We start from the raw sequence: 27,430 nt of genomic DNA, 5'->3' as shown, positions 1-27,430 counted from the left end.
CAATAAAGATTTTATTCATTAATGATTAATCTGCAGATTATTGTACGGTGTTCTTTAAGATGTAGAAAATAGTGAAAAGGATATTCAAGCTTGCAAGGAAATAAAACATAAGAAGCAAATCCTTACGTTTGAAAAGCTAGAACCAATAAAAACTTGGGGTGTCGCCCAATATTTTGTTCAGCACCTCCTGAAGAGCTTGGTGGAAATTCAACTGGACAATCTGCATCTTCAAATAAATGAACCCAGATCTGACACATCAGGGACTTTCAGATCAAAAATAAATCACATAAATTTAATCCATGGGGGAAAAAGGTACACTCACACTGCACTAAAACAGAAATGTGGTATCAGTGTAAAAGCTTCCTGCCATATTCATACGGATGCACTGATCCGACTTTTTCAGTCCTAAAACAGATCCCAGTACCTGGTATCTGGCCGAGTACCGATCCCATACCAGGGTAAAATCAATTAGCTGTGAGGAAGAGACTGGTTGCCCTAGGTGTCACTTACACTTACACATATTAAAATAGGGAAGAAACAAATGTGCGTTGTTCAAAAAAAGTAACTTAAGCTAAAAAAGAAACAAGCTACTGATTAAAAAAGACTTGCAGCACCAATCAGTAACTTTTACAACTTCTGGACACAGTTTCCGTTTTCTCCCTGTGAACATTACAAAAGAGGAGGGAAACCCCAACGTCCCCACCACTTCTGCTGGTTGTCATTCATTTATGTGTCCTGAGTCTCTCCTAGCAAAATTACTGGCACACTGCTGACACATCTCGTGATACCAGCGTAACTGAAATGAATAGATCAGCTGCGACGATAAGTTGATTATTCGATTAGTCGGTTAAAGGAAAATTTATTGACAACTATTTTGATTATCGTTTCAGGCATTTTTTAAACAAAAATGTAATCTTTCTTAAATTGAGTAATTGCTGCTGTTCTTTGTCATTTATGATAGTAAATGAAGAGTCTTTGGGTTTTGGACTGTTGGTTGGACCAAAGAAGCAATTTGAAGATGTCACTTTGGGCTTTGGAAAATTGTGATGAGCATTTATAGATAAACGAAAGTGGTCGGCAGATTAGTCAATACTGAAAATAATCGTTAGTTGCAGCTCTATATTGAATTATTATTCCATCCTGAATAGTAATATTATGATGTTCATCATCATCATTTTTTATTTCAGTTACATTAAAATACATGCGTAGTAAATCGCGGTGACCATTTCATCCTTGTTTGTTTTTGTTTTATAAATGTGCCACGTCCAAGTTCTCAACGTCGATTATCCTGTTTGTTTTTTCTCTTTCTGTAAAACGAGTGATGTTTTTTCTGTGTAGACCTGAAGGTCTTTTACATCCTCCCCCTGAGTCTCTGATGATGACAGCGCTGCAGCGTCTGTCCCGCCTCTGTGACGAGGGAGTGTCCTGTGGTTGGACTAGAGTTCAAAAAGTGCAAACACCTGCATCTCCATCCACTAGCAGAGCACAGGGACTGCAGGTTAGACGGGCATACCTCACTAGCTCAACTCAACCAACTGGACTGTTGGCTTTTACTACAATTTGGTGATGAGATCCTACTTTATTACAGTCAGTGCATGAACACTGGATGTACTGCAGCTTTGGACAAATAGACAGGGACAGCTTTTAGAACTAACACACATTTCAACATGGAGATTGAAAGCATGGTGGCAAATAGTGCTCTTATTAAAGCCAGAGAAGGTAAGAGACCTTTTTCATATTGTCCTACAGAATTTATGTCCAAACATCTAAACTTATTTTTCTGAAAGTATTTACAGTGAGAATAAGACATGTAATAGGATCATTTAAATGTTCACATTTAGACCAGCAACTAGATGCTAATTGTAAGAGTTTTTTAGACTTTAATTAGAAGGTTTTGTTTCTACACTTCATGGCATAATCTTTGTCAGGATCTCAGGTGCAAAATGTTTCTCCGGTCATGTTTTGGTTCGGTGATTTGAGGGCGGCGACTTCCCTAAACAACAACGATGAGGAATGATGAAACACAGATCAGTCATTTGCAGTCATGACTCCTGGGCTGCTCAGACTTTCACCCCTGTTTTATTAATCCCTGCCAGTGCTGGTTTCAAGTTTCCACAACATTTATTTGCTTTTAATTAGTTTGGACATTTCTAGATTTACTCATAGTTCACCCACAGTGAAAGACTTTGAACAAAAACATCAGAAACATAATCTGAAATATGAAATTCTGTTGTGAAACAAATGGGTTGTAGGAAAACTGAGCTTTACTTTTGAAGCGACGGCCGAGCCATTAGTTAGAAATTGAGCTGCAGAGTAATGTGGTCCCACTGGCTTTGCTTACCTGCTCCCACAGCTATAAATAGCTCATTCACTGTAGTGAAGCATACCATTGTGTGAAACCTGACGGGCTAGGTATGCAGGTACTCGCGCATGTTTATGATGACACTGCTGACATATCTATAATCACAATCTGCACCTAAAACAGATTCGATTTTCTCTGTCCTGTGCTTCTGCAGGTGGAGGGGGTAAAGGCAGAAGCTGGAAGTGGAAAGAGATGCTTCGCTTTCCTCACATTAATCAGTGCATGGAAATGGCCATGAATATAGGTGTGTGCACGAGCGTGTTTCATAAGTCACTGCATGTCAGGGTTTGTTGTGTGATTTCACATCATGTTTTGTTTTACGTTTCTCCGTCAGAGCGAGACTACTATAGTCTGTGTGTGAAGCAGCCTATTGGCAAGAAACTGTTTCAGCTCTTCTGTCGGAGTCGGCCTGATCTGCAGAACTACATTTCCCTCCAGGACGCTTTGGTACGTTAAAGCTTTGGGGGCTTACATAAATATCATTTATAGGATTTCAACTGTAAGAAATACAGAGCAAGTTAAAGCTCAGAAAGATCCATTTTAGACAAATGCATGCTGATATGAACTGTGTCAGGTTGGGTAAGTTGTGGTACCGTAAAACAAACACTTCAGTGCATCAAATGTGAGTGAATAAAGTCCAGAAATTACACAACACAATACACTTACTGAGATTTCAAAGGGTTAGCATGTTCAAGAATTACAAAACTCTACATTTTTCAGCGTCTTAATTAATTTAAAAAACATATTCAGGAACAAATCTGAGGTAAGGACAGCAGAAGTCTGTGGCGCGCGTTAATCTGTTAACCGGCTGGGCAATAAAACAATAATGATAATTATCGCAATATAATTTTCCTCAATAACAATATCATAAATGTTCAATTTACCGTCAATAAATGTTTGGTTTAATTAATTTGAATCACAAACAAATTAGCACTTAATTTTTATATTAAATTAAAATTGAGGAACAGGGACTGAAAAAACATTTACTTATCATATTTGTTGAAAAACATTTAGTCACAATAGTTTTGAATGTTCTTGTGAAGTGATCCACTGTTTGGCAGCCAGTGTAGGAAAGTTTAACCACATTTTCACTCAGGAGCAAAAATCTGCCTTTAAACTTGAAAGAAATAATGATTTGACATTTATCCTGATAATTATCGATATCGAATGATGTGAAATGTTTTTATCGTGAGAATATTTTTGGTCTAATCGCCCAATGAAGTTGACCACAGTTTGGATGTAGAGGTAATGCCCTAAAAAGACATGATGGGCGCCGTTTGTGTGGCTTTGTAAGTTAAGTAAAATATATGATGTCTCAGTACACCCAATGTGATCGCTGCAAAAATCGTATTCCCGGTAATATACTTCCCGTCCACCAGCCATTTCCTTCCCACCACCCCTCATTCCAGTGTGCAGAGTTTTAAGATTGTATAGTTAGTTTGGAGCCAATCTAGAGTCTCTCTTCATCCAGTGCCTTCTAGCAAGTTGACCATCTCTCTGTAAATTACAACATAAAAATATTTATTCCCATTGAGACATAGACACCTGGCATGAGATGGAGGGTCCCCCCCAGATCCAGTTCAGTGAGGCTGCAGTACAGACAATATTTTTTTTCCTATTTCCTGATCAATAATGGCTCTCTAGGGAGACTGGAACAAAATACTTGATTGAGTAATTTGAATATTTCACGTAACGTCCAAAATACATGTGTATGGTTTGCAATCCTCTCCAAAAAGGTTGTAGATGATTGTAAGTTTGAGTCCCTGAGATGATTTAATTCCCCACATTTCTTCCCTAAAGTCCATCTGTAGCTCCTGTTCACATTGTTGTTTAGTCCGTTTTAACGTATTTAGAATATCTCAGAGCTGAAGATGGGGACTGATGCCTCTTACTGTTTAAACGCTTTGAAGAACTCACCTGTATATTCATATGATGTCTCCTGCAGGACATGTTTGAGACAAAGTCAGACGAGGAGAGGAGAGTTTTCGGCATCAGCATCGTTCAGAGATTCCTCATGAGTCAGGTCTGAAAACACACACATCCATACTACTTACAAATATTTATGTATCTTTTTGTTACATATTTGTACTTCAAAGAACTAAAACTCCATATTTTATTTTACAACAAATATTCTTAAATTAGTTTTACGTCCACCCAGAAACCCATCTAGAGTTTAACGGCTGCTAACAGCCACAGTAAGTACTTTAGTTTGTTTTACAAAAACCAGCCTCGGTTTAAACGTCCTCATCCATGTTTCCTCAGTCCAGTCAGTGCGTGCCCATCGTGCTGAGACACAAACAGAGCTGCATCCAGAATCTGGAGCTGGATCCCTGCAGCGATGTCTTTCATGAGTGCATGGAGTAAGTCCTCACATGCTCCTTCTGGCTATATGTGCACATGTTTAAAGGGAATAAAGCCTAACCTCTCTTTTTCCTGCATTAGAGACCTACATAAATACCTCAGTGGAGAGCCCTTCATGCAGTACCAGGAGAGCATGTTTTTTGACCGTCTGCTACAGTGGAAGATGTTGGAGAGGTCAGTATGTGTGTACAAACTAAACACAATGACAGCTCAGTGGTTGGTTGCGTAGCTGGTTTATCTGCTTGCATTACCCGACATGCTCTGCTACAACCACTCTTGACTCCGTGCCACATTTAGTTTTGTATTTTCAGTTCAGAATGAAAACAACTTGTCTTTCTCTTCAAGGCAGCCCATCACCAAGCAGACGTTTAGACAGTACAGACTACTGGGGAAAGGAGGGTTTGGAGAGGTAAGACTGCAGTCACACTTTCTCAATGACTAAATAGTTTGCAGCCAAAGCTGTGTGTGTGAGAGCCCACATTTTAAAAAAATACATATATTCTCATCTCCCTCTAGTGGTCTCTAAATATTCTGAAAGATTTGGCTTTATTTGTCCAGGTTTTGAGATTTCGGCCTACTTTTCAGAACACAGGAGTCGCTGGTCTTTGTTAAATACACTAAAGTCACACAATTACACAAACTAACTGATGGAGGCAGCGGTAGACCAGAGAGGTAAAATTACAGTTTTTATCAATGGAGTCTGGTGGCTTTGAGGAGAGCGATATACTGACTGTTTCTGATTGAACAAAAGGGCTTATCTCTGTAGGGATCATTTCCACAATGTTGTCAAACACTCTGAGCACTTTGGTATCTCAGGTCGGGGTGAACAGGTTTGTGACGTGTGTTACAAGCTGGAGTGTGAACACCAATCAGGAAGGGTCCACTATAAGATGCTATGTAGTTGCATTACGGGAAAAGTATGATCCAGCGTTCCAGTGTTTTTGACCCATTTAAGGACTATGATTTATACAATTCTGATTTATTCTGTCCTCTGACTTTTTGGAATTACAATACTGTTATTTCCACACACAGGATTTCATTTTTGAAATAATAACAATCCTAAAGACAATTTGTGGCTTTCACTATTTTGTGTTATCTTTCCAGGTGTGGGCTTGTCAGGTGCGAGCCACAGGAATGTTGTACGCCTGCAAAAAGCTGGAGAAGACTCATGTGAAGAAGAGGAAAGGAGAAGGCATGGCTCTCAATGAGAAACAGATACTGGAGGCGCTGGACAGTCGATTTGTGGTGAGATTACCAGAGTTATGCCCTTTCGGTTTGATTTGTGATGAGATTACCAGAGTTATGCCTTTTCGGTTTGATTTGTGGTGAGATTACCACAGTTAAAATCTTTCTGTGCAAACAAAAACCTTTTTAACCTAAACCTAACAACGCATGTTGAGATTTGGTGACATTAAACCAAAGTACACAATACTGCTTGCCTTATACCACATACAGTCGCAGGAAAAACTACGTTAACCCTTTGGAATAACCTGGATTTTTAAATAGAATTGGTCATAAAATGTGATCTGATCTTTATCTAAGTCACAACAATAGACAAACACAGTCTGCTTAAGGTAATACCACACAAACTGTTGTATGTAGTATGACTGTGGACCGGGGTGCAGACACAGAACACTCGAGCCGAGGCAAGTTCAAGTCAAGAGTTTATTCACAAGGAATGGAGCAACTTGTAGAACTGTTTGAAAAAGGCTAGAGTGAGCAGGGGCAGCCAGAGATCCCAAAAATCCTCTGTGCAACACAAAAGACACACTTGATGAGGGTATCCCGAACAGGTTAGGAATAATCAGGCGACGAGTGTCAGGAAGCCCCACATCTTAAGGCCGGCAGCTGATGAGGATTGCCAGCAGGTGTGCAACTTCACCAGGCGATCCGCTTCCTGCCAAGTGTTAGACACACCCACAGAACACCACAGGGAAAAAAGGAAAACCCCCAAGTGTCACAGCACCAACTGTGACACAAACAATTATATGTTTTTATTGAACACACCGTGTAAACATCTACAGTGCAGTCAGCGAGCCTGGAGTCCAATCACTGAGACGAGATTGGAGGTGTTGGTTAAGAGCTGCCCTGCCCTATAAAAAACACACACCTGGGGCCTGTACCGTGAAGCAGGATTTGAGCTTTTCCAGATAACTAAAGGGTTAACCCTGGGTTTTTGGTACCACAAAGGTGGTTCACTTATTACCGAGGTAGATCGCTACCTCTTTTTTTTGTGAACGTGCTCACGGCTGGATTGGAAAACCCTGTTTTGACTTACCGAGTTGTTAACCATCTTCGTGTGACACCTTATCCCGATCCCAATTGTGATTGATAAAGTAAAACACATCCATAGGTATGTTGAACTTGCTTCTTGGTACAGGCCCCAGTTTTAATTTTGCTATTCTAACGAAGTAAATGCTCCGTACTTGTATAGCGCCTTTCTAGTCTTTTCGACCACTCAAAGCGTTCTGCATTCATACACTGAGCCTAAGTGCTCAAACGGAAACTAACATTCACACTCATTCATACACTGGCGGAATAGCCGCCAGGGGCAAATCGGGGTTCAGTATCTTGCCCAAGGACACTTCGACACGCAACCAGGGGACCTTCCGATTAACGGCCAACCCGCTCTACCTCCTGAGCCACAGCCGCCCCAAAGTAACCATCTCTTGAACAAAAGAGCTCTCCCAAGACCTAAGATTAAGAATTGCTGACTCGTATAAAGCTGGAAAGGGTACCACAAGTATCTCTAAAAGCCTTGATGCTCATCAGTCCATGGTAATACAAATTGTCTATAAATGGAGAAAGATCAGCACTGTTGCTGCTCTCCCTAGGAGTGGCCGTCCTGCACGAGCACAGCGCAGAATGCTCAATGAGTTTAAGAAGAATCCTAGAGTGTCAGCTGAAGACTTAAAGATGCTCTGGAACATGCTAACATCTCTGTTGATGACTCTAAACAAACACTGAACAAGAATAGAGTTCATGGGAGGACACCACAGAGGAAGCCACTGCTGTCCAAAGAAACATTGCTGTAAGTTTGCAAAAGAGCGGCTGGAAGTTCCACAGCCCTACTGGCAAAATATTCTCTGGACAGATGAAACCAAATTTGAGTTGTTTGAAGGAACACACAATCCTATGTGTGGAGGAAAAAAAAGGCACAGCATATCAACATTAGAACCTCATCCCAACTGTATGGTGGAGGGGACATCATGGTTTGGGGCTGCTTCGCTGCTTCAGGGCCTGGAAAGGTTGCTCATTGACAAAAAAATTAATTCCAAAATTTATGAAGACATTTTGCGCCAGTTGAAGCTCAATAGGAGATGGGTGATGCAACAGGACAACAACCCAAAGCACAGAAGTACATCAACAACCGAATGGCTTCAGCAGAAGAAAATACACCTTCTGGAGTGGCCCAGTCAGAGTCCTGGCCTAAACTCGACTGAGATGCCGTGGCATGACCTCAAGAGAGCGATTCACACCAGACATCCCAAAAATATTCCTAACTGAAACAGTTTTGTAAAGAACAACGATCCAAAATTCCTGTTGTTTAGGTCTGATCTGCCACTACTGGAAATGCTTGGCTGAGGTTATTGCTGCCAAAAGAGGTTCAACCAGTAATAAAATCCAAGGGTTCACCTACTTTTTCCACTTTTTGCATGGTATTAGTTTAAGCAGACTGTGTTTGTCTGTTGTTGTGACTTAGATGAAGATCAGATCACATTTTATGACCAATTCATGCAGAAATCCTGGAAATTCCAAAGTGTTCAAATACTTTTTCCTACGACTGTACAATTCTTTAACTGATCCACACTTCACATGCACTCTTGTTCTGCATTTAGGTGAACCTGGCGTATGCTTACGAGACCAAACACTCCCTGTGTATGGTTTTGACCATGATGAGCGGTGGGGACTTGAAGTTTCATATTTATAACATCGGCGTGCCCGGCCTGGACAAAGACAGAGTGAGGTTCTACGCTGCAGAGGTCTGCTGTGGTTTAATGCACCTCCACCAAAAGTCAATAATATATAGGTAAGAGAATTTCCATATTGAGTCACCTCTCTTCTGTCCTGGACGTATGAATCGACTGCTGTGTTTGATCTTCCAGGGATATGAAACCAGAAAACATTCTCTTGGATGACAATGGTATGTACAGCCAGAGTTTGTTTCTGTAAATATTGAGACATAAATAGCTCTGATGATATGTTTGTGGTTATTTTTAGCTCGGAAAATTTGTCTGAGTGATTAAAATGACAACAGATAATAGTTCTGTCAGCAAATCGCTCCGCTTATCAGATGCATTCTTGAGATACTTCAACCTGTTTTTGTTGACATGGGTACAAACAAAGGCAGGTGGAGGAAGTGAAAAGCCTGTGAAAAACAGGTGTGGCGTGGTCTATTTTAAGAAAACTCTGCAACTGTTCATTCATTCTTGGCAGCGCGTTTGAAGACCTGGAGCCACCTTAGGTTTACAAGCCTTAACGATGACTCAATATTAGTTATTGCATACAGTGTTTCAAGAGCTGTCTACTAAGAGGGCAGGGAAGTAGGAACTGATTGGGCGAAAGGGAAAGTGCGTCATAGCTCAAACCTGTTCAGTGGATTTTTTTGTATTTGTTCCCTGAAGGACACATCCGCATCTCTGACCTTGGCCTGGCTGTGAGTCTGTCTGAAGGGAAACTGGCGCGAGGCATGGTGGGCACGCTGGGATATATGGGTATGTATGTATGTAGCTCACATTACTGATGTCCAGACAAACTACAGAGTACTCCAGAAGAGTACAGAGCACAAAGAGTGTGTTGGCCTTTATCTCAGCAAAAACCAAACAACTCCAGAGAGAAAATTCCTAAATCTGTTCTTGATCTTAATGTAATAAATCTAAAGGTCTCAGGAAACCAATATCAGAAGGTTTATCTGTGGCCTGCAGGTTTAACCTTTAACCTGCTGCTGTATGTGCAGAAATAATGTGTAACACTTTTTTTCTAGAAATATTTGTTACAGAAAATACAGAAATGACCATAAAAAATTGTTACTACACCAAATTACGAAATAATTCATTGTTTGGTATATGCGCTATTTATATAAATATAGTATAATTACTTTGTTCGCCAAAAAGTCTTTAACAGACAAAGAAGTACAGTTTGTTATCATCAGAGTCAGAGGTCGGCCGCGCTGTTAGACTAGATTAGATTCTTTATTGTCCTTTCCAGGACATTTGTTTCCACCATCTATACGTACATGAACATACATAACAACATGCTGTACATTTTATACACAAATTGACTCTCAAACCCAAACATACCTTTTACTTAGCAAGTACTCTTGTTGAGTAGAGTTATGGAGACCGGACAAAACTCCTGCTATAGCGAGCCTGTTTCCAGGCCAGGGATCTATATCGACGTCCCGATGGTAGCAGAGTGAAAAAAATGCTGAGAGGATGACTGATGTCGTGGGATATTATGTGTGCTTTCCGTATAATGGCTTTCCTATTGAGATCAGAGAGGTTGGGGGTGGGGAGACCAATTATTTTGGAGGCTTTTGTAGAGCAGCAGTAGAAGGTGGGAAAGAGACTGAAGTTTACAAACCTCGTCTGAAAAACATTTTACAGAAATCTAAATAAGTCTTTTCTTGGATATCTGCTGTGTAAATAATGCTGTCAGCACCATCACAGATAAACACTACTGGTCAAAAAACACCCCAATGTTTCTAGTTTGTATTGAAATACAGTTCAAGTCCGGTGAAAAACCTTAAACGATACAAAAGTAAGCAGCAAACTGCCAAAGTTAAAAACAATGTTTACCTCATCAAAACAGACATTTTCAGATATAAAATTAACAATTAAATGAGTTTTGTTCATTATTTCACTGGAGGATTAACTGATGATGACCAATTGGTCAATCACACGCTGCTGCTGGCTGCTGACAGCGTACTGACCTGCATCCTCATTTCAGCTCCCGAGGTGATCAACCACAGGCCTTACGGGGTGAGCGTCGACTGGTGGGGCCTCGGCTGTCTGATCTATGAGATGACTGCAGGGCAGCCCCCGTTCAGGACCCGAGGAGAGCATCCTAAACCCATGGAGATGGAGCGAAGGATTCAGACTGAACAGGAGGAATACGGTGACAAGTTCAGCACGGAGGTGAAAGACCTCTGTTCCTTGGTAAGTTCTGCTCAACAGACATCTTTCTTCAAACATTCAAGTTCAGGAAATGAACAGGTTCTCTTTCCTGTGTTGCAGCTGTTGACCAAGGACCCGAACCAGAGGTTGGGTTGCCAGAGCTCAGGGGGGAGGGAAGTAAAGTCGCACCCTTTCTTCCAGCTAATCAACTTCAGGATGCTGGAGGCAGGACTCGTCAAGCCCCCATTTAAACCTGATGCAAGTACTCTAATGATGGTTTAGACACACATAACATCTCCGCACATGCCTGTTACACAGTCTGACAGTAGCAGTGACTCCGTTTAAACCACAAACCTTATTCTTCATTTACATTTAATTCTTTGCTCGCCTGTAGATTAATTTCACATTTGCATGTTCAGCTGACCTGCTGTGAACTCACAAACAACCTTAGTCATCGTTCTTTTCAGGAAATGCCCTGGGGAAATAGTAGGGAATTATCCTCCATAGAAATAAGCTTTACAAATATAACTAATGGCTTTATTAATGATTAATGATATGTCAATTTAACTAGTATATATCCTCCTGCTATTTTTAGCATTTTAATTCTACAGGAATTCCCCTCCAGATAGTCTGAACACGTGTGCTGTTATTAATAACTTATTAAAAGTGAATTTAATGAGGTCATATTATGCTCCTTTTAAGGTTTATAATTTTATTTAGGGGTTGTACAAAAATAGGTTTACACTGTTAAAAATTTTTTTTTAAAAACACCATATTTTTGTCATACTGCATATTGCTGCAGCACCTCTTTTCACCCTGTGTGTTAAACGCTCCATCTTAGCTACCGAGTGAAGCGTCTGACTTCTATTCACATGTGCAGTACCTAGGTAAGGACTACTAGCCAATCAGAAGCAGAGTATATAGAGCTATATAGCTTTCTATCTTTCATACGTACGCCTGGAGGGTCTTTAGCGTTCAGTAGGGAGGGTGGGGGTGAGGGGAGGCAGCGAGCGGACGTCTTGTCACTGTGTGTGCTGCAGCTCAGTGTGTTTCTCCACCAGTGTTTTTGAGGGCGTGCCACAGTAGCCGCCAGGCGAGCGTTATGATGCGTGTTACATAGTGATGCAGATAGTTTATGGAAGTAAATCCAGCTGTTTTTACTTTGCAAACCTATTACATGCACAAAAAAAGATTTAACACAATAGAGGAATGGGAAAAGCCAAAAAGCATAACATGACCTCTTTAAATAAAACAAACAAACAAACTGTAGATTTTATGGCTTATATACAGTTGCCTTTTTGTGATTTCTTAAAATGAAAAGTGACTACGGCTCTAAAACATGAAGTAAACATATATATTTAAATTAAATAAATAAGAAGGTAGGAAAACTGAAAGCCTGTCTGTGCTCATTGCATGTTGTGTTTTTACTCCTGCAGCCCAGACAGGTGTACTGCAGCGACGTGCAGGACATTGACGAGTTTTCTACAGTGAAGGGAGTCATTCTGAACCACGAAGACAACTACTTCTACTCCAAGTTCAACACAGGCAGCGTCCCTATAACCTGGCAAAACGAGGTACGTTCAACTTCATGGTAGCGTCGAAGCGTCTGTCCACACAGAGACTACAAACCTCCTCCTCCCCCCTGCAGGTGATAGAGACAGGATGTTTCCAGGAGCTGAATATTTTTGGCCCTGCGGGATCTCGATCTCCGGACCTCGAGTGGTCCCAGGCGCCCGAGAACCCCAAACGCGGCCTGCTGCACCGCCTCTTCCGCAGAAACGTAAGAACGCGGACACGCTGTTTCTCAAAGTGTGTGTGTGGTTTTGTGGCGGCTGAATATTTCTGTCTTTCCTCCAATAGCAGCATCCGGAGTCGTCAGACGAAAGCAGACAGAACTTGGTGTCCCACGAGAGCTACATGACGTCTGGACTCGTCAGCTCCAGCCTCTGAGGACTGCCGCAGCACAGAGACTGCTTTAAAGACACTAACGTACGAAGTGAATCTCTGTGAATCCCAGCATAGCATTCGTTTCTCTTATATCAGCACTTGCTTCTTCTTAAAAACAAATTACATCTGTAGTTCTGTTAAGTACTTGAATTTTGATACAAGCAGCATGCCGCGTGAAGCTACTTCAAAGCTAATTTCACTGTGTTCACAAAGTTTTGATTTTTTTCTTATAGAAATGTACTGGTTCCACTTTCCCTTCTTGTTCTGTATGTGAATATTTCCAGATTTTCTTGTATGATAACACGTCACTGTCACGTTTTTCTCATTATTTTATAGAACGATGAATCTATTAAAAGGATCATTTAGGGTATTTTTAAACCTGGGCAGGAGACGAGGATGGAGCCACTTGCTCTTTGAAACTGAAATTATTTTTATGTGCTGCCTTTTCTATAACGAATTATTATTATAATGAATGACATCACAAACAACAATGAGTATTTCACCCCTCACTTATAGGATCATTTCGACAACTTTAAACCTGGGCCCTTTTGTTATTTTATTTTTTACATATGTTTGGGTCTAAGTGAGTAGTGGCAGAGACGTTTAAGAAGAGACACACCACTTAAACGCCAAAACGCTGGTTATCCCGCCTTTCCCGCTAGAAAGCCAATCTGCTTTAACAGCCGAGGCGGGAAACATTAAGCCGTGTGGTTCCACTGATGTAAAGGTCTATATCTATAATCGGTGGGGAAAAACCATAGACTGTATATAAAAACGCTTTTTAAACCTTATTTCGTTTTTCTTAAAGACAGATTTTACTGCTGATTCTAGGGGGTCGGATATTGTTAATCCAAAATAAATGCCCGGAGGCGTCACCGAGATGGCTGCAGGGTGGCGGGACTTGCCTGTAAGGACTTTGCTAGTAGGTACATAAAGTTTTGGAACCGTGCAGTAGATCCTTCAGCTGGTGTTGTTTCGATTTACGCTACATGATGCTATTTATGCTAAATGTTATAATCAAAAAACAGAAGATGTCATAATACTGTGAGAGTTATAACTTTATGGGATTGAAGAAGGGAACACATAAGGTAGCATTTTTCGACTCGATAGACGGCTGTTGATTTGCACGAAGGCAGCAGATATTGTCAGAACACCGGTAGTTAAACCGGCTACAGTGGCTGCAACGTATTTCTTCAGTCAAAATGGCGTCCATACAAAGTGTTTCTTATTGCCACTGACAGGCTCAGACTGTTGCACCAGGTGTCTGACAACATCATGGAAAGGATCCCTGCCAGGGACTGGGTGGTTTTAACAGGAAACTGAAGTCTCGCTCAATGACAGATCTCGCTCTGAAATCTCGAGAGGCGAGTTTTTGCAGGAAGACGGCGGTGGAAACAAGGAGGAGAGGGATTTGTTGGTGTCGTACACAACAAACTCCTCTCAGTAATTTCCACCGTCGTCTTCCTGCAACAAAATAATCAACAGGTTTAAACTAGTGTTGTTACATTAATGTTTAAGTTGAGATTTACAAGAAATATTTTGTTGCTGCTGTGTAAAGGGAACACTGCTGGTAAAAAGCACCTGATTTCTTTAAAGTGTTTGCAAACCACATGTTATTATACTTTGTGTATATAGCAGTACATTTGAATTACAAGTGCGCAATACACTAGTTCCTCCTCAAGGTCGGGAACCACAAAGTTTAATGTCAGACGCACAATTCTTTGTTTGAAAGCTTGTTGAATGATTCAATTAATTAAGAGTTCAGCTTTTCATGTTGCATTTTTATTTTATTTAACGCAGAGTAAAAAAAAAAAACAGACACACAATTTAAGACAAATAAAAATTTGCAAAAAAGACTGAATCTACTCTCGTCTACTGAGTGACTGAGTGATGTGAAGTGTTGCAGAACATCAGAGGTCCAACATGGCACCCAGTGAGAGATTTCTCTACACGTTAACTTCAAAATACACATATTTTAAATCAGAGCACCGAAAACAAGTTGATTTAGTTGCCAAATGTTCAGTGTGGCATGTCAGCTGATGACACGCTAATAAATGATGATATGCAGCCATCCATTATTAGCTTGGTGGAACCATTTTCACAGCTCATGTATTCAGTTTCAACTTCCTGCAGCGTGCGGTGCTTTCATTTTACCACTGAAGGTGGAGCAATGTTGGAACAATGTTTTGATTTTTTTTGGGGGGGGGGGGGTTAAGCTGCCTTCATCCTTCCCACGGAGGGCTGCGGCGTCCGTCCACGTCCGTCTCCACGTGGTACAGCATGTCAGCCAGCGTGTGTTCGATCACAGCTCCCCAGCCCATGTCGCTCATCTGAGACGGAACAAAAACAACCACAGCAGATTGATCAAAGCTCAGGCGTGGTTAGTGTGAGGTTTGTAATCTGAGGAAGGACGCGAGTCTTTACCGGCTGGTACTTCACGTCCTTTGGAGGGTGTTTGAAATGTGGACCAAAATTGACCGACACCTGGAAAAAAAATAAAAAATAGAGTTCAGTTGAGCGAACATAACGAAATGAAATGAGACGGCAGAAGAAACACAGCAGGTGTACTCACCGTGCAGCTCTTGTAGAGTGAGATGGCAGGGAAGTACATGCCTTCAAACAGGTTTTCAAAGGCAACACCTTGGTTCACTCCGTTTTTATAGAATATCATCTGAAAAACAGGATCCACGAGTTAACAGAAGCAAACTGCCCGACAGCTTTTCTAACTGGATTTGACGGGGAGACGTTTCCTCACCCTGCTGGGGCTCGTCGACTTCAGGCTCTTCTCTGCTTTGTCTACGTAGTCCTTCTCCTCAAAGTACAGGTAGCTCTTGAACTTAATCAGCGCCTGAAGAGACATCAGATTTAAGAAAGGACGCCGGGATAACGACAGCGTGGTTGTCAGCGTGCCGCAGGCGTTACCTTGTCCTTGTACGTATCAGGCAGAGCCTTGGCGGTCTCTGTGGCGTCAGGCAGCTCTATGAAGAAGCCCAGCGTGTCTCCCTGACCGTAGCCTGAGGAATAATGCTTTCCTATCGACTGGTGGAACCGCGTGCCCTTCTTGCTGCGCCACGAGTAGCTGAACTTGTCGTAACCCAGAGGGGCCTGCAGGTTGCCTGGGATACGAAGAGAGGAAAGTGTTTCAACATATCAAGAAGTCACCGTGCAGACAGACCTTTAGAATAAATACCTAGTGTGTCGTTCTCAGGAGCATCTGCTGGCTCCATCTCATTGCTGGTACCAGCTCAGCTCGCCTCAACTCGCTTTTAGTGCCGTCTGTTTTCCACTGCAGCCGTCGCCACAGCACAAAACTGCCATGACATAATCGTCCTCGCGACACACGGCAACCAAACAGGAGCGTCCGCACCTCCTCATTTGACAACGGCGTGGTTTTGCAGGCATCCATCATAATAATAATAATAATAATAATAATAATAAAGTACAGAGAGCCTTGTTACAGTTACTGTGTCACAATCTCCGGCTAAACTATCTAAAAATGGCGGGTTTGTTCAGGACACCCCGTCTGGCGTCTGCAGTGTTTTTCGTGAGACAAGTCAAGTCATTTAAATCAAATCTGATTTAGCTTGAAACGCGATGAATAAGAATAAAATCTGCTCCGTCCACAGTCTCTCATCCCCTCTGTTATATAAGCACAGCTAACGTTAGCTTGGCAATCAACCAAGTGTTCAACAAGCTCAATTGAAAGCGGTCTGTCTATGGTCTGGTGCTTAGGGCGCCACGTGCCTTAAAATTTGGCACGTTCTTACCTGCAGTGAATCGAAGCAGAGAGGAGGAGGAGGAAGGACTGATGCCGTACTGCAAGAGTTCAGTGTTCATATGCATCCAGAAGCGGCGCGCAGTTAGCTAACATCTCCCCTTCAGACTGAGCTGAGCAGCGTCTACAGCAGCTACACAGCTGCTATGTAACTGAACATTAGCTCAATTTATAGAAAGTAACTGGAAGCTGTATTTTATTACTGCCTACTTGTCCAATGTTGAGAACATCAGGTACAAACTAAACTGACGCAGCCTGCAGCTCCGTCCTGTACAGACTGAATTATTTTTCAGTTTTCAGTCTGAAAAAGTGGTTTTGGAAAAGAAAGGACTGATGTGACCGGAGGAGCTGAGGTTAGTGAAGCTAATTAGTGAAGCAAACTCGTCCTTTTAAGCTGATGAGGAGACGTTTCTTTTTGGATTTTAATGTGCAAATAAAATGCACCTCAGAAGGGAGGAGGTTTCTCATGTTGCCTATTTTTATATTAATGTCTACAGATAAATGTGAGAAGCTGTAAAATGAAGACCCAAAAGGCAAACATGAACAGTCGTATCAGGTCATATTAACAGGGTTTTTAGGGGTGATGCCCAAAACATGCTGTGCCATCACTGTAAAAATCAATGAAACCAACCAAATTACTTTCTCCAGATCTAAAGGTTGTAGTTCCTCCAGCAGACTGATCTTTGGGTGGTTATTTATTATCTGCTCTAGCTTTTCCAATAATGGCCCAATATGATGTGAAATTGCACTTGCTGTTCGTCCTAACCCAGGAAGCACAAAAAAATACTCAGTTTGAGGAAACGCCGTTTCACAGATATTTCCTGAGCTGACTGGTGGCTGTGTGCGTGACGCAGGCGCCGATCGCCACAATACGCTTACCGTACTGCACGTGTCTTTCTGTTGTGCATTTTTCCTGTCCGTCAAAGCGGCGGATGGCCCGACGATTTCACCCACCACCAAGTTACCCGCGGTAGTTTCCGTAGTGTCAGCTTCTGTCAAGCTTAAGGCCGTTTGGACAACAACAAGTCAAGGTACAGCGTCACGTGCGAAGTTGATGCTTCGTCTGCAGACTGCTTTACTCCCGCATGGTACCAGAGCATAATCGCAGCCTTTGTGATTAGAAAATCACAAATGCGATTAATCGTTCAGCCCTAGTTGACGACATGTTTGTTTGGCTGTCGCAGCCTGCACTGCGTCTGCGTGGCTCTTTGACAGCATGAGCGCAACAACAGCAGCTGCGCACGTTAAAGCATTGTCTCGTTCTTATCGGCCAAAATTTTATTTGCCCAATATTGGTCGATAATTTATCGGATCGCAGCTCTGCTCATCTTACTGAGGCTGCCTCGTCTAAGCTTCTCATATGAAAGTTGATTTTTATGTAAATGCAGAAGCGCTTCCACTGACCGAGTGGTTGAGACCAGCCGAGCCTGGCTGCCGTCTCTGAAGGCATGTCTTCAACGGTAACCTCAAAGTACCAGGAGCCCTTCCGGACGCCGTGGGAGGCTCGCACCATGGAGTAGCCCTTCTCCCCGGTCACGGTCAGACGGTCGTCGGAGATCTTCAGCTGGGGCGCTGCGAAATGAACACACACATTTTTTTTTACAGATCCCAGAAACATGAGACAAACTTGACCTTTCAAGGTTAAACCACTCTTCCTAGAGATGTGTTTGGAGCTGCGAGCACCTCTGTCGTGTAAGGCCAGCAGCACCCTCTCATACAGACAGGCCCGGTACAGATCCCCAGGGATGGGTTTGCCGGCCCAGCAGTCCAGTTCCAGCTTCTCCGGGTCTGGGGCGTGAGGATCTGGTTCTGCCAGGATGTAACGGTAGCCATCTTTATTAAAGGGGTGCTCTAGTGGGTAACCGTGAGGAGGCAGGCGCTGGGCCGAGAACAGAGGGTCGCTGCGAGGAGGGAGGAAAAGGAGTGTGTTTGGAATCTGCACTGATATAAAAGACCAAATGTTCCTACTGACAAGTGTTGTCTCTGTGTGCCAAGGTGACAGATCAACTGATGAAACTGCTCCTGTTCTGGAGAGTTAACGAAAACATCAGGCGCAGCTACAATCTAATTAATCTATATTGTTTATGCAGCTTTTCTTTCTTTCTTTGTTCATGTTAAAACTGACGCCTGTTTAATTTTGTTTTGTTGAACCTGAGGCCAGATTATGATCTTTTGCTACGATTGCTAATGTTGGATATTCTCTCTGTCTGCTTAAAGTGTCAATAAAATAGATATTGTATATAAAATAAAATTAACGGCAGCCATTTTGACAGGCACAGCAGAGCGTGTGCGTGTTCCCTGTTGGTTTTTATACCTTCGGGTTCTCTTAGTGGCTCCTGCAGCAGCGCCCTCCTGTTGCTGCTGCTGTTTACGTTTGGCCCCTCTTCCTTTTCCTGGACCAGGGGCCAAAGCACCTTCAGAAACACAGGACAGATTATATAACATAAAGAAATGCGCGCAAGTGAACACACAGTCAGTGGCAAAGGCAATTTACACTTGTTAAATCTGGTGGTCATTCTGGAAACTGTAGTTTTTATTGTGTAATTACAAGGTGATTCTAATGTTTTGTCCACCCCATCTCTGCAAGTAGTAGTAGACTGATTATTTAAAAATCTTCTCACCTCTGACTTCCACCTTCAAGAGGGTGGGATTTATTAAAGAGCTGTTGCACTACCTGCACTCCAGAGGCTGACAGTGAATTCAGGGAGAGGACAGAGGACTAGATGTAAAAAGCCAGTCCATCATTTTAGACTCTTAGGCAACTTATTACAAGTTCAGTTCCACTTTACTGTCTTTGAAAACCGTCTTTTCATCATCTGTCACAACAAAAATGCCAAGACACACACACACACAGAAAGTGAAAGCAGGTTATTAGGCGTGGTGTAAACAACGAGGAAATAGCAGGCACAAAAAGACAGAAATTAGTTTGCGTGGCCTTTTCCAAACACCGTCAGCCTCTTACAGTACAACAGGTAGTATCCGCTTACCAGTAACTCAGAAAGCAAAGCGCCGGTTGAACAACAGCCAAGACGGAAACACAATTTCTCATTTCTAAGAAAAGCAACGGACTGTAACTGCAGTGTCGAGTCGGCTAGTTCAGATATTTTTCTTGTGGAAAAGAAAGTTGTTCCACGTACATCTGGGACGGCCTGCAGTTATAGATCTAAAGGAGGAACTACTGACACGGCTGCCTTACTGTATATCTGCACATGGGGAGGCTCAGTCATTAACAACATGTACATTTATATTTCAAAATGGGATTCCTGGTGATTTTTTAAATCCTTCAAAACCACAAAAAGGCTTCACAGCGAAGTCTCAGGAGACGTTTCGCACATCTCACGTCTAATATAGCGTAAAACTTTTATTAATAAAACATGTTAGGTTCTCCAGTCAGTGGACGCTGCACAGAGGCTGCTCACTGCTCCCTTGATGGATGGGTTAAATGCAGCGAATGGATTTAACTACATGTATGTGTACGTGAACAATAAAGTTTACCTTTCTATAGCCCCGGCTTTTACTTGCTTCGATCACTGAACTCACGCTGCCTACCGATGGGACAGGCCTTTAATTCATTTCAATGAACGATCTGGTGGGCTTTAAAAAGTTTTATACATCCAAAGAACTTCTGTGTGTCAAAACCTGTAGCTACTACACCTGGGGCGGCTGTGGCTCAGGAAGTAGAGCTGGTTGGCCGTTAATCGGAAGGCCGGCGGTTCAATCCCTGGTTGCGTGTCGAAGGGTCCTTCGATACTGAACCCCAAATGTATGAGTGAGTGTGAATGTTAGTTTCCGTTTGAGCACTTAGGCTCAGTGTATGAATGTGTGTGACTGGTGAATGCAGATGTAGTGTAAAAGCACTTTGAGTGGTCGAAAAGACTAGAAAGGCGCTATACAAGTACGGAGCATTTACATTTACCTGAACGATTAATCGTTTTTGAATCGAAATAGCGATTTGAAAGAATACGGTGATTAAAATGCAGGTTAATCATACAGCTCATCTGGCCCGTTTCAAGCACGAGCACCATGCGTCTCCTGTTACGGTCCCACTCGCCAATCAGAGCGGGCACAGGGCGTGTACATTTTACAACAACAAACGAAAACTTGGGATAACGGCGTCGGCCAGACCAATACAGGCGTCGGCCGTGCCGCGGTTTTGTCTGGCGTCAACTCACACTGAAGTGTTTCAGCAGCGGAGCGTTTAGCCTACATGTTGTTAATGTGTCATTCTGTGTGCTTCAACTACAGATAACAGCTCTCTGCAGACTAACGTTGCATAGCCACAGGGAGCATTTCAGAATAAGAGCGTTTTGTCTGTCTGATTTTGCTTATTTGTTCAGTTGTCCTTTATTTTTGTGCTTCTGCCATGATTAAGTAGCTACGTAGTTAAATTGTTTCTTTTTTTGTCTGTTTTTACTGTGTTTGTTCTTGACGTACGGTCGGGAGTCTGCAAAGGGTGTTTTATTTTGAAAGTCGACCGGATTCTCTCTGCTGTTCTGTGTCTGACTTCCTGCCCGGTAAATCTGCTCTGTGCTGCTTGACGCGGCTTCTGTCAAAAACAGACCGGCAGTGAATATTGACCTTAAGCTAAACTTCTGGCAGAAAAATAGCATTTAGATTTTTTTCCCTAGGCACACCAGGCCAGTACAAGGGAGGGTGTCTAACTGGGACTAGGTTTTAATGGAAGTTTGACACAGGACAGGGAAGGCAAGATGAGGCTAATTAGCACTGGATGAAAGCCGATGGCAAATCAAAAGTGGCCCTCTACTCTCGCACATGTGGTGTTACGGAGGACAGACTGTGATTTCACAGAGGACACTTTTTTTTTTTTTTTTTTTTTTTTTAAAGGGATTTCAGAGCCCGTTAGCAGCCAAGCCAGAGATGACAAAGATATGTCCACTGATCAAAGGGGGTAAAGGCGAGGGAGAGGAGGGGCACCAAACAGATGCAGAGAGCAGACAGGGAGGAAACAACTGCACGTGGATGAAGTTGCCCACAAGATGCTTATTGAGGATCAGTTTGGGGCAGACTGAAGTCAGATTGGAACATCAGGGCCAACTTCTATCCAGGGGGTTACACAAGACACAAAAACACACAGCTCATCAGCTCCAGATGCCAAAAATACCACATATTCACCTGAGAAAGTAGATCCACCTGGAACACAATGCACAAAATCGCCATGGTCACCACTTTTATCACGCTCTTATTCTCAGCGCTGGGGAGCTTATACAGGCCAGACAAACACCCCCGCCCCCCTTGCTAATACAGAATGTGAAATAACAATCTTTTAAAAGTAAATGTATATCGTCTTCATGTACAGCTGAGATTGTGTGTTATATCCTTACCATTCAGCCCACCGGCCGTGGGAGCAGCAGTGGTCTGTTTCTGTGTGTCATAGGAGGGTCCGATGTTTCCCAGGTCCTACAGAAGAGCGACAGCAACTGAGATTATACTTCACATGTACACAAACGTTCTTCGGTTCCTGCGGCAGAAGCCTTCTCTATGTGCTGCGTGAATACCTGGTCCAACAGGCCAAATTTGGGGTAGTCCTCCTCAGGGTCTTTACTGCCAGGGTCGGGGTGTTCCTTCACCAGGAAAACATCCCGCTCTTTACTCTGGAAAATAAACAAAAGTACTATTACTATTTACTAGCGCTAACGTTAATGAGCGATTAAACTACAGTCTTTGACTTATTCTAAATATATCTGCGAGCTGCGCGTCTCTAGTTACAGTTGGCGCGTCCGAAAGGATTAAACCAGCGCGGACTTGTGAATAAACGCGAGCTGTACAAGTACCTAACACGGCTTCCTGCTTAAAGTTCTCTAACGTTACTTCTTCTTTTGACTGTGAAACGTTAGTGAGAAATCTCAAAGTTGCAGGTCCTCCTTGTAGACCGTTATTTATTCAACAGCAGCGTTTCCTCTGTGTCACTGTAACATAGACGACGTGTTTTAGAGCCAGTTGGTGGTCAGGAAATGGTTTCTCGTGGCTTTGGAGAGAATTAACAGTGCTGGTAAAAGGATAAACTAGATGTGAATATGCGACATAGTAGAAAGTAGTAATTGTGGCAGATTATATGTAAGGTAATAACTGCTGCATGACATATATATACATATATATATTTAATTATTTGCCTATGTAGGAGAGCCCTGTTTATCATTATCATCATAGCAATGACATTAGATATGATAGATGTTATTATTATTATTAGTAGCAGTTGTACTATATGGGTCATTTTTATAGTTGCTGTTTCGCTGGACCCCCCAGTACACTTTAAAGTTTATAAGTAGTAGTAGTACTCATATAATTTAATTCATTCAGACATTTGACACCTTGATATATTCTGTTGTACTTTTGTTCAAAGTACTATTTATAACCATAACAAAAAGTTTATACTGCATTATGTCATGGTCTCAACATACCAACATTTTAGGGACAATCTTTGTTTATGTCATGTTTCTTAAAATAAGGGGAAACAATGTTAAAACAGATTTTAAATATCTCAAATACTGAAATCATTATCGGACTTAGAAATCCCACATGGGTCAGGCTCTAACTACTGGTGCCATATTGTTTTGATCCATGTGGGGGTTTCCTCCATAAAGTGGACTTTAAACTCAGGAAGGCAACTAGCTAGAAAGAGTGACACACAACACTGGCTGCCTCCACACGGACTGGGTTTCACATAAAGCAGCACCTTCTAAACTCTTTGTGTTTCTCCACTGTGCGCCACAACGTTACCATCGTCTTCACTATGTTGTTGGGCCAGGTGAGCTTCCCCGGTCTCTGACGCGTTGTCATGCACTCCCAGAACTTGTCAATGAACGGTATGATATCCTGCAGAGAGACATGAAGAGAGTGAAAAGTATTAACAACTTCGGTACATCAGGAGTTTCATAATCCCACCAGTTGTGTTTTGTTTTCATAAAGACAAACAACTGCTGTTGTGTTGAACTAGAGATTCACTGATCTGACTTTTCAGTCCAGATACCTGGGATTAAGGTACCGGCCGACGCAGAGATGCTTCCTAACTCAGAAAAACAAAATAGCTGGTTGCGTTATATTTTGCAGAGCTAAAACACTGGCGAGAAATACTTCCAAACTGCTGAGCCCTTGTTTTTAGCCACCTCCATGCAACGTTAGCTCTTCTAGCATGCAAATGTTGGGGTCTAGCAGCGCACTGCTGATGCCTCGACCCCCTTGTCAACGAGAACCAGCTATGTGTGTCGGTATCAGATTGGTGCATCCCTAACTACGACGCACATATGGATGTAATGCAACATTCATTTAAAATTCCAACTCATACCGACTTAAATAAAACATCAGTGCATCAGATCATGGTTGCAAATTTCTTAAATTTAGGTGCACATTTTTTTTATTCTTTATTTTGTTCTTTTCCATTTACATGACGCTTGTAGTCATCAGGATCCTGATGAGTGTGTGAAAGTACGACCACATCACACTAAGGCTGGACAATAAAACAGCAACAATAATTGTTGCAATATATATATTTTTTTCCAATAACATTATAACAAATGTTCAAATAAATATTAAATAAATGTTTGATCTTTATTTTCTTGAGGAAAAAGGACTGAAAAAAGCTTTTACTGAATTTTACTCATATTTTGTTGACTAAGATTTTTTCACAATTGTTTTGAATGTTCTACCTCAGATTTGTGAAGTGATCCACTGTTTGGCTTCAAGTGTTGCCCATAAAGAAGAGTTTAAACCACAATTAACCATCAGGTTTCTTCAACTTTCCCTCAGGAACAAAAATCAGCCTTTAAACTCAAAAGAAATAACGATTTGATTCTTACCGTGATAAATATCGATATCAGAAGATGTGAAACTTTTCATTGTGATAACAGCCCCTTTCTGCTAGTAATAAATACAAGGTCTCCCTCCTCACCCACCAGTGCATCTATGGAAATGTCCCCAAATCCTTGTCGTTGCTTTTAAAAGTTTTAAAAGGAAAGTGCATTACAAATAAAATGTATCATTGTATAGCAAGATGTCTGTGAAGATTCTCAGTCATCCAGGTCATAGTTATCCAACGAAGGTTAAAGTCAAGGGCAACTGGACTTGGTTGAAGATACTGGAAACTCATCACTTCCCAGGAAACTCAACAAACGTAACCTATTGGCCTCAGGTGAAGATACCAACGATGGTCGTTCAGTCTTGGCCACAGGTAGTCTTAACGACTGTAACGACGGTCGTCACAGCAACCAGGAACACTAACGAACCAGCGGTATCGATGACCCGGGATAACGACCCCACTGAGGTTAAATAGCTGAGTTTCCCTGCCAGTCAGTCAGAACTGAAGAAGTCCTTTGGATGAGGGACGAAACGTCTTCCAGTAGCTTCAACCAAGTCCAGTTGCCCTTGATTTTAACCTTTGTTGGATGTATCATTGGATGTTTTCAAAATTAATATTCTGTAGGAACACACTGATTATTTAGGAATTTAATAATAGTAGGAACTGCATAAATCTGCTCTTTATGGTGGACAAATCTGGACTCAGTTTGTGATATCATCTTCACCAAACGTCAAGTCAAGTTTATTTGAAAAGCCCACAACAGCACCAACAAAAGTTTGCGCACCTTGTCTTTGGAGAACATTGTCTTTGGGTGCTCGTCTTGTGTTCTGGACCGCCATGTCAGGTTTGCCAGGGCTGTGAGACACATCTCCTTCAAGTCTAAAACACAAAACGTAACACTGGTTTGTGAAAGACTGAACACAATATATCAAAGTTTAAACCCACTGTTACGTTATTTTCAGGTCACCTACTTGCTTGTTTCCTGAGGAAGTATGTGTTGCCGCTGTGATGGCACACGTTGCAGTGAAACACATAATTAGTCATGAAGGGAAGACAGGTCCTGCAGGGAATGAGAAGGATAAAAGGTTGTATCATGAAAACTCTCAGCGCTGTGAAGTCACATAACTGCTGATATTTTACTGCCCATCAAACAAAATGATGCACATACGCGGTGTCAATGGCGAACGTGTCTGCGGTGAACCACTTCATACACAAGGCACACTGCAGCTCCACGTCGCCCAGCTGCCTCCCGCTCTCCTCATCTCCGGATCCAGTCAGAGCATCAGCAGCCTCAGAGCCTTCACCAGCTGTTTCCTGCGAGAAAGAGACACCTCATCAAAACAGCTTGTGTGAATTATAACAAAGCAGCCGTGGACAGCGTGCAAACCAAGTCAGCTACACGGACAGTTAAAGGTTCAGTGTGTAAGTTGCAGTGACATCTAGTGTTGAGGGTTGCGAATACCAACCAACGGCTGAGTCACCGCTCAGCCCTCCGTTTCCAAGCGGGCAGGAGAAGCTACGGTGGCCGACACGCTCTGTCTGCTCTGATCTAAATGATACGTGTGGTCCTGTATTTGTCCAAAATTCACTTTTCTTCTTACTACTAACAAACCAGACAACTACCACTTCTTCTTTCTTCTTTATAGTTATTCAACATAGTGACAAAACACGCTCTGTAGAGCTGTTTGTCCATTTGGGCTACTGTAGAAACACGGCAGCGCAACATGTCAGAGGACCCGCAGTGTATGTAGAGGTACTAAAAACATAACGGTTCATTATGTAAGCTCTTTATACATCACCTAAAACATAGTTATGGATCTTATATTGCCGATGCTCCTATATATTACACACTGGACCTTTAATAGAAAACATCCAAAGTACAAACAAAGTCTTATCAATACTAATAATAATAATAATAATGTCTTAACAAACGTTACCATCCCCTCTTTGCCGTTTGATGATTCAGTATCCATGCTGGTGGGTAGTTCACCAAATGCAGCATCTCTGAAAGGCAACGGAAAGATCACCACATATTTACCCAGCTTCAAATCATAAAAGGATTTGTGCAGTCAGAAATCAGAGAAACTGGACACGAAATATCTAAACACACCAGCCTTTCTTCATTAACCGGTTACTTGTACAAAGACGCATCTTTCAGTAACCATTAACAACAACTGTATAAATCAATGCACATTAGTTACCGGTTTTGTTTTTAAAAACGTTCAAATATCTCACGTCTCTTGTTCACCTGCCTCTTCGTTACTGTCTCTACTCATCAAGATACGTTGTGTTTGCTGAAGTTGACATTTTTACAACAGAGTCTGGCGTGAGGAGTTTATACGTGCGAGTGTCAGAGGGACAAATCACGTCCTCATAAAGCTCGCTGAACCTTATTAGTTTGCCAGTGAGACACTAAACTTTCAGCTCTTTTCTCTTTCCAAAGAGCAGCTAAGCTGTTAGCCTGCGAGCTAACGTTTCCCTCGGTGAGTCTGTGGCGCGCTAACGACAGCTAGCAAGGATGCTAACAGCATTTTAAAAACAAAGAGCGGATATGTGGTTTATATACTGACAGATAATCGCAATCGTGGCCGACACATCTGCAACAGTAAAAAATACTCAGTATGAAGGAGTCTTACCCGTCTCCGGTCTCCGGTTCGGTTGTAGCAGCAGCGCCGAGCTCTCCTTCAGACGCCATCTTTCAAATCAATGAAAACAAAGAAGTATCGCGAGATTCAGTTGGAGCATCAACTTCCGGGTTGCGCCGTGTTTCTGCTCAGCAGCGACGCCGCAGGTTCACTTGTGAACTGCATTCACAACAACAACAACAACAATAATAATGTCCTGATGAAAACAGACCCCTTTTTCCAGAAAAAACGCCTAAATTAACAAACCCAAAATGAATCAGGAATAACTAGATGCATAATTCTGGTCTCCTTTGAAAAGTCAGAAGCTACGGAATATGAATCCATTGTGTATTAATATATTTATTTTACTTTTACAGACTACATGGAGATGCAATAAAGAAAAAATCTGACATTTTTATCCTCGCCTGGTAA

At 42.2% G+C, this 27,430-nt stretch overlaps 2 protein-coding genes across 3 annotated transcripts; one reads left to right on the top strand and one right to left on the bottom strand.

Moving 5' to 3' along the window:
* Positions 1-1,667: 1,667 nt before the first annotated feature.
* grk5 (G protein-coupled receptor kinase 5) lies at positions 1,668-12,858 on the top strand. The gene is made up of 16 exons (XM_046066975.1): positions 1,668-1,719; positions 2,517-2,606; positions 2,697-2,809; positions 4,308-4,385; positions 4,625-4,722; positions 4,805-4,897; positions 5,069-5,132; positions 5,828-5,968; positions 8,563-8,753; positions 8,830-8,867; positions 9,349-9,438; positions 10,673-10,881; positions 10,960-11,097; positions 12,276-12,413; positions 12,488-12,619; positions 12,700-12,858. Exons 1-16 carry the CDS (start codon positions 1,668-1,670, stop codon positions 12,787-12,789), a joined length of 1,755 nt encoding a protein of 584 aa, XP_045922931.1. The 3' UTR covers positions 12,790-12,858.
* Positions 12,859-14,985: 2,127 nt separating this feature from the next.
* ash2l (ash2 like, histone lysine methyltransferase complex subunit) lies at positions 14,986-27,099 on the bottom strand. Of its 2 annotated transcripts, XM_046066969.1 has the most exons (17): positions 27,011-27,099; positions 26,312-26,378; positions 25,543-25,688; positions 25,346-25,434; positions 25,159-25,253; positions 23,300-23,395; positions 22,078-22,173; positions 21,904-21,979; positions 21,695-21,712; positions 18,876-18,975; positions 18,245-18,462; positions 17,966-18,133; positions 15,709-15,902; positions 15,542-15,634; positions 15,359-15,457; positions 15,211-15,270; positions 14,986-15,116 (listed from the first exon to the last, which is right to left on the bottom strand). In XM_046066969.1, exons 1-17 carry the CDS (start codon positions 27,067-27,069, stop codon positions 15,009-15,011), a joined length of 1,782 nt encoding a protein of 593 aa, XP_045922925.1. In that variant the 5' UTR covers positions 27,070-27,099; the 3' UTR covers positions 14,986-15,008. The 2 variants fall into 2 exon arrangements, with proteins under 2 accessions (XP_045922925.1, XP_045922926.1); XM_046066970.1 differs by lacking the exon at positions 21,695-21,712 and having other exon boundaries at positions 27,011-27,097.
* Positions 27,100-27,430: the final 331 nt, after the last annotated feature.

Source organism: Micropterus dolomieu, linkage group LG13 (genome assembly GCF_021292245.1).
Source record: "Micropterus dolomieu isolate WLL.071019.BEF.003 ecotype Adirondacks linkage group LG13, ASM2129224v1, whole genome shotgun sequence".
NCBI lineage: Eukaryota > Metazoa > Chordata > Actinopteri > Centrarchiformes > Centrarchidae > Micropterus > Micropterus dolomieu.
Note: the sequence above shows the minus strand (reverse complement) of the source record. Positions and strands in the feature narration are given on the sequence as shown.

Excerpts from the sequence above, each read along its gene's own strand:
- grk5 (XM_046066975.1), top strand. The coding sequence starts at position 1,668 with ATGGAGATTGAAAGCATGGTGGCAAATAGTGCTCTTATTAAAGCCAGA. Across the intron at positions 4,898-5,068 it reads CAGTGGAAGATGTTGGAGAG|GCAGCCCATCACCAAGCAGA; the intron begins GTCAGTATGTGT and ends TTTCTCTTCAAG. Across the intron at positions 12,620-12,699 it reads ACCGCCTCTTCCGCAGAAAC|CAGCATCCGGAGTCGTCAGA; the intron begins GTAAGAACGCGG and ends TTCCTCCAATAG.
- ash2l (XM_046066969.1), bottom strand. The coding sequence starts at position 27,069 with ATGGCGTCTGAAGGAGAGCTCGGCGCTGCTGCTACAACCGAACCGGAG. Across the intron at positions 25,689-26,311 it reads CAAACGGCAAAGAGGGGATG|GAAACAGCTGGTGAAGGCTC; the intron begins GTAACGTTTGTT and ends TCTTTCTCGCAG. Across the intron at positions 25,435-25,542 it reads ACGTTCGCCATTGACACCGC|GACCTGTCTTCCCTTCATGA; the intron begins GTATGTGCATCA and ends CATTCCCTGCAG.